General features: G+C 41.8%; 1 protein-coding gene across 1 annotated transcript in view; it reads right to left on the reverse strand.

Moving 5' to 3' along the window:
• Window positions 1-6,946, reverse strand: part of DAB2IP (DAB2 interacting protein) — a 263,142-nt gene extending 256,196 nt beyond the window's left edge. The window contains exon 1 of the mRNA XM_090021168.1: window positions 6,793-6,946. Coding sequence (XP_089877294.1) covers window positions 6,793-6,850 — 58 coding nt within the window. The 5' untranslated portion in view covers window positions 6,851-6,946. The remainder of the gene's footprint in view (window positions 1-6,792) is intronic.
• Between the last annotated feature and the right edge of the window lie 330 nt (window positions 6,947-7,276).

Here is a 7,276-nt window from a genome sequence, read left to right on the forward strand (position 1 = left end):
ATTACGCAGTAATCTTCCTAATCCCTGGCCTCATATTTCCCAAGAGTTTTCTGCTTCTTTGATACTATTCCACACTTTAGCAAAGCTTGATTGGATCCTTCTGTTTTCCCACATACTGTAAATTATACTGAAATTAGCAGATATTGCTCATATCTATTTTTAAATCCCTTCCTGCTGCCAACCAGAGCTTTGGGGACAATAGAGGATTCCAATTACATCCTCCCACCTTTTTCAAGTGCTTGGGGTTTGTTCTACTTGTCATATATTCACAGACGTTTCAGAGGGATTATTTATGATCGTGTTCCCAAAATGTTCGCTGCCTTCCATTATTTGCCACATATCTGGTTCATTTCTTTGCAGCACGACCAAACTGGCCTCTTGCTGGCTGCTCTGTTGGAGAGGTAGGACAGCAGTCTAGCACTGCTCCAGAAATACACCCATTAGTAACAAGGTTGCTGCTACTTCAGACATTCGCAGGCAAATATTCCCCAGCCAAGGCATGGTATTTGAGTCTCTCACCACTCCTATTGCAAACACCCCACGTTGTGCTTGTCCCGGCCTCGCCACAAGCTCTGGAACATTTCTCCAAGGTATCCTTTAATCCCTTCAGTCAAACCTTTATTTCTCTGTAAGCCAGGGTGAATAGGTATGATTGTTTTCTGGTTTGTTTTTTTAATTAAATGACATCATTCTCATATAGACTCTCACCCAAAAGTCTCCTAACAGGGCACACCTGATGAAAAAGCAGAGGGTTTCTCTGGGCTAAATGTCTCGATCATGTAGAACACCAAGGACATTGGATTCCCATTCCACTTGGGTGCACCTTGTCTTCAGGGGGTGACTTTGTGGCACTGGACTTCAAAATCAGAAAGAAACTGGGAGGCAAATAAAGATGGGGCAAATACAGATCATCCGTATCTGGCCCAGGGCCAAGTGAAACCCTGAACGCTGCAAGATAACAAGCTTCAGGGATGAGGAGAGGTGTGCCCTTGTGCACAACAGAGCTAAATTTACTTTCATCCAGGAACTGATCCTCATTTGTCCTCTCGGATTAGTAAACCGTTTCTTGAGTCCTGCTCTCAAGCACATCATTCCTAACCTCTCCCTGGACTCTGGGGCCCTGGTGTTGGAGATGATGTCAGAACAGTAAAGAAGCAGAGAAGAATGCATGCCTAACTGTCTTGACACTTCATTGTTCTCTGCTAGTCTTAGCCTTGAAAATAAGAATGTGCTAAATGTTACAATACGCTCTTTCAGTTTAATAAATGGGTCTTGAGAAAAAACAACCAAATCTCCTACTGCCTCTGCTAATGTAACATACATACCACGCACCTTGCTAAAGGAGTTTGTTGCTCAGAAATACTTCCAATAAATCTCCCCTGCAATAATATTCAATGTTTTATTAAAAGCTTTTCATACAATGACTCCACTGCAAACAAACAGAGGCAAATATTATAAATGGGGGAATATTAATTTTTAATGATCTGTGTCAAGGGCCACATTACAGCACTATTTGATCACCCAACATTAGTTTAATATGCTTATTCTTTTAGTTGCCATCTCCCCCCCCCCTTTTTTTTTTTACCATTTTCTCTCTGTGGGTAATAATGAGAACAGATCTTCAAAACAGAAATCAAAGGATGGAATTTGCTTATTAAAAATGTCCTTTCCCAATATTTATTCTATACAGACTCCCAGCCCTATGATTCAACAGACTTACGACATAGTCAAGAGGACACTGTGGAAGATCAGAAGCTCCAAATTTCACATGGCTTTTTCCTTACAACTTTTTTGCAAGGTGCCTGGCCCTGGGTACTTTCTTTTCCACTCCCCCTGAAGGAGGACATCAGCACTTCGTGTTCCCTTTCAGAAAAACAGTCTTCGCCCATAGCCTAATGTTTGTGAAGATGTCTATGAAAAGCCAGTCACCATACCCAGCCTAATATCCATCAGCAACTCTGCCCCAGCATGCCAGTTTGCTCACTGCACCCAGCTATGCACAATACCGTCTTCAGACAAGGACAGTACAGTTCTTCACCAGATTCCCTAGAACATATCAGATCTCGGTACATTAAAAGTCTCCCTCAATATCTGCCTTGTCTCTACTATTTCTCCATCTGTGACCAACTCCCATGCCAGCCTGCAAAGTCATTATTGACATCAGAAATGCAACAACAAAAAGGATCTATCAACAGTGTGCTGGGGAAAAGCAATGTCCTTTCTCCATCATACCCAAGTCCAAATTCACTGACTAATCTTCTCAGAGTAGGAACCAGGTTCATATTCTCCCCATTTTGCCTACCACAGGTTAAGATGCTATATAGAAATATCCAATGCTCAATGACAACTTTGCTTCCCCAGACAACACCTAATGGAAACACCATCCCAGCCATTTCCAGATAAACTGCAATAGTTAAAACAAAATATACCCTATATTTGAATAGACTCTGGACCGTAACTTCTCCTCGGCCACTAAATTCACAGTAGGTAGAGAATTTGTAGAAGGCAGGGTAGAGATATGCACCTTATACACTAACATGGCTAACTACCTCTCTCTGCAGAAGGATTTGTTTTAGGCTGAGCTTCATTTGCAACAATAGTAAAAATTAAACAAGCTATTTGGGGCTTTCAAATCCTCCCACTGCTGGCAGATGAAAAAAAATTACTTTGCAGATCTTTTGAACATTTAAATTTACTTGTATATTTTAGAAACTATACCTATCCCTGGAACCAAACAGCTTATTGTACTGGTTAGCATCTGGCACTGGGAAGGCTGACCCTGTCTAATGTTCCCCCAAAACTCTACCAAATAAACCTCAATCCTAAGGTTCAATGCCTTTTGCTGTTCCAGTCCTGATCACACCTACAGCTCTGGCAAAAATACCTCGATCATGACCTATGTTACCCCCACTATTCTGGTTGTAGGATCCAAAGCAGTTCTGCTAATGCGTGATCACTTCTGACCTGCAGCCACACTTCTATTCACTAGTCCTTGGCACATATTTGGGTCTCCTAATGCACCTCAACAGTCACCTAGTCCAGGATTTTATTACTGCCCCAATTCAGATCAATCCAGTCATCTGCTCAGTTGACATTGTGTTTCAGGAATCTAAAACAGCCTAAATTTTGTGTTGCAATACTTCAGTGTCCAGACTTTGGGAGCCTGCATTTCCATGCTGTCGTGGACTTCAGATATAAATTGGTACGGCATTCACGCCGTGCAGGTGGGTGCAACTACACTGAAGCCCGTGGTCAGATTTAGCCCACATGGTTGTTTAAGATGTTTGTTTTTTTTAAGTTATAATATATTGAAAATCTGAATTTGTCACGCACACAGAAATATTGCCAGGACTCACCAAGAGACCAAATTTAGAGATGGTCCAGTGTAGCTGTAGCTTCATAAACACATGCAAACTATCAGAAGCGACAATGAATGTACAATTTGCAGATGCTTGGTGCACAATGATATCATTATAAACATACAGAAATCTTCCGCAACTTGTGTGAGTAGCTGCTGAGCTGTCACCCACTCCTGGAGTTGCAAATGGCCACAGTACAAAAGAGGGAGCTGCGGCTCCGATATGTCATCTCGGTGAAATGGGCAATTTAGGGTTATGGTTTCAGAATCAGCACATTCTTACAGCGACATGCGTTCCAAGAAGAGTTCTTTGCATAAGAACCAAATAAAACTATTTCAGCATGCTAAAAGGAACAAGCTGGAAAAGCTAAAACTAGAAACCATCTATAAACAACAAAACTTTCTTTTGGGTACCCAAGTTCCAGAAAACAGAGAGGGAGAGAGGGAGCGTGTGTGTGCATGTGTTGCAAAGTCCTTTAAAAACATTTTTCAGAGACCAGCACTTTCAGGACAGCTCTCCGCAGACAAAGATGTTCTGAAGCTAATACAAAGAGAAAGTTGCAGAACTTTTGAATCATTACACAAACCTCAAACCATATGTTCAAAGGATAGCAAGTACGACAGCGAGTGCAAAACAAAAGAGCAAACTGAGAACTAATTAAAATGGGCTTTCCCCTGGTTTCCATTTTCTTCTAGCCCCCCTTAGGTCAGGGTAGTTAATTCCCCAAGTCTCATTTCTGCCCCTCAAAGAGAAGGCATTATCAAAGCAGTCAATCCTTTCTCTGGGGTGTCAGCTACAAGTCACAGTATACCTGCAATGTGTCTTTACTGAAAAGCCAGGAGCTGCATTTGTTTTAACGTAACACTCAGGCCTGAGAGAAGCAAGAGATAGAAGACTTTAGTGTAGACTAGAGCATCCCACTGCGGCCTTCATACTAAATTCAGCCTGGCACTATGAGAAGAAGACAAGGCTGTGAGAAAGAAAGATCAATTCAGGAGGATATTATTTCCACCTATTCTCCAAAAGGGTTCTTCCTACTTTAACGATCCATTTGCCTCAAGGCTAAAGTAACATTGGCTTCACCTTGCGTTCCAAAGACCTCTAGATGATGAATCTAGAGCCAATGGGTCAAAAATGGCAACTCCGTTTCCTCTTCCAGCAATTAAAGGACTTCTCATCAACATTCCTGGAACCTAGAGAAAGACTTTTTTTTCTGAGTCACAAAGGTGTCCAAGTTACAGTTGCTTCACAAAGCATTCACTTTTGTCACGTGGACAAGGCAATAAGGTGAACACAACGGTTTTCAGAGGCCAAGTAAATTTATAGCAGTGCAGTGGACGTTTGAGACTGAAAGGGACAAAGGAGCCTTTCCAAGAAATACGGCTGCAAGAAAAAACTTCTCAGCGGGGAAAAATCTTTCTTCCCAGGCACTCTGCTGGCAGCACTGCAAGGAGTTGGTATTTACTGAGTTCATGCAGAATAATGTGCACCATGTCACAGTAACTAACTACTGCGCAAGTCTTGGAAAATAGTTTACATGTTGCCCGTGCAGCTGGGGAAACAGGCAGTGAGAGATCCCTTCCACCTTCTTCCTGACCAACTCAAGCAAATGGCTTGGTCTTTATTCTATACCTAGGATAGCTTAAATGAAAGCAATTAAAACTATAAACAAAAGGGGGTGTATGCGAGCATGAGAAACAGAGAGAGAGAGAGAGAGAGAGCGAGCATTGGATTCACTCTGTTGCCTGGTACCATGAATACTTAACAGTCCCTAATACTTCATATTTTGAATACTTCCCTCTGCCTGCTGCCTTGTTCAAATATTCTATAGCAAAACAATTTTCTTCAGGATTGACAAAAACATTTCAGATGTCTCCAGGGGAAAAAAGGAGAAGGAGAAGATTGTTCATCTTAAAATATCATTCTATATTTAGTGAGCTATTATGTAAGAAATTCATATTTGGCCAGATCTGAAAAACCAAAGCTAAAAGCTATATACCCTGAACTATGAGGGACATTTTATTTGGGGTTCTCGATACCCAGATTCTAATAATGGGGCAGGCAAGACAACATTGCGGTACTTGTAGTAATACAGACCCAAAACACATAGGAGTTTACTTCTATCATCTTTAAACTCCTTGCTCTAAATGAAGAAACTTGGACTCACTGTATGTCCTAACGGGCTATGACTAGATGTGGTTTACGTAGACGTTGTTGCTCAGGAAAAAAAAACAAACTTGAAGTTAATTGCAAAGAAAGAACAATCAGATGGAAAAGTGCAATTATTTCTTCTTAATCTTTAGGTGCAATTATCATCCTTGGAAACAATCCAGTTATTTCAGACTATCCAACTAATGCATTGGCACAGACCCCCAAACAAACCAGTCTTGCCCATCCACATTGGACTAGCTAACTGCTAACCTCATTTAAATGTTTCCTCATTCCCTTAACCACATGCCTTCCACAGAGTTTCAGGGATCCTATGGTCTGAATACAGCAGCTAGGACACCCCTGAGGACTCAGGGTTATCCCCAGAGAAGGCACTGAGGGATTTCTCCAAGTGGCCCTTAACCACACCTTTGTGAAAAGCAGGGAGCAGAGGAGGTTGGGGGTTTCAGAGCATGATCCAGCAAGGCACCGAAGGCACAGAATAAATGAAGTTCTGACTCATCTCTAAAATTACCATCTCACACAACTTTAAAGAAAATTGCAAACAAGCTGTCCTCAGAGAAGCCAATCAACTCTATTAAAGGGGGGGGGGGCAGGGGAAAGGTTTGCAGCTGCAAACAACTTTTCACCCCAATTTATGCTGCTCATCCGCCTTCCACAGGGACCAGACACCACAACATGCAGCACATGAGAGGCTATAAATCCAGGGAATGGTTGCAGTTTTAACCATGGACTTTCATTCCAGGGTGAATTCATGTGGTCTCCATCTAAATTTATCTTCCTAACTAAATTACCAACTGCGCTGCCTTTAGCAAAGCTCTCTGCAGACAGAAAGACAGTTTCCCAATGCTCCATTTGACAGCACAGAAGGTACAAAGTTACTTCTTTCCTTATTGGCAAAAAGAAAAAAAAAAACAATAATGCCACCCCAAACTGCATAATATACAGTGCGTACGTTCCTCTTCTGTCTGCAAAGACTGTCCAGGACACAGGCTGATAAGAAAGAGCACCGATTTGACTACATATATTGCCTCTTACAATACCCCGCACATCTCAGCTGACTGTACGTTTATCTCCAACATTTTCTCCCCATAAACAGTTATTCTAAGATAAGGTGAAGTACATTACCACATCCATTTCTAGTGCTCCATGCAAAAGACAGCAAAAAATGCATCCCTAACCCTCTGCCTTAAGTAACTATGCTACTCACTTTTCCTTCTAGCTTTTGGTTTTTTTTTTCTTTTGTATGTTTTCTACTTCTTACCATTGGAGTTGTCCTGGTCCAAGGGATTATCTGGCTCCATTACTTCAAATAAAAGCATCCAACATGCAGTTCTCCATGCAGCAAAGGCATAAAAACACAGCAGTTGCCTAAGCTGATTCACCTGATTTATGAATTAGTGCTGCATCCATAAGAGGCTGTGTTTCTTCTTTTGTATTACATCTGGCTGCTTTTCCAACTAGATGGCTGGGTATTACAGCATGCAGGCCTTTTTCCAGCATTCTCTTAATGCATTATATTTAAAGTAGCAGTAACCTTTTTCTCCCCTCCCCCCTGGACTAAGTTAAAGCAGTATAACTAGGCTGAGCTGCCAGAGAGGAGCTCATTCAGAGCTAGACCTGTGAGCCTTCTCCGATTGGTGATGTTGCATAAAGAGAATGACTGATACAATAAAAAGTAAGTGGGCTTGATACAGTACGGTATGCACTGCAGAGCATCGCACCAAAGCCAGAGAGGTCTTGAGGGT

Source organism: Crocodylus siamensis, chromosome 11, assembly GCF_052110815.1.
Source record: "Crocodylus siamensis isolate JL-2025a chromosome 11, ASM5211081v1, whole genome shotgun sequence".
NCBI classification, from domain to species: Eukaryota; Metazoa; Chordata; order Crocodylia; family Crocodylidae; genus Crocodylus; species Crocodylus siamensis.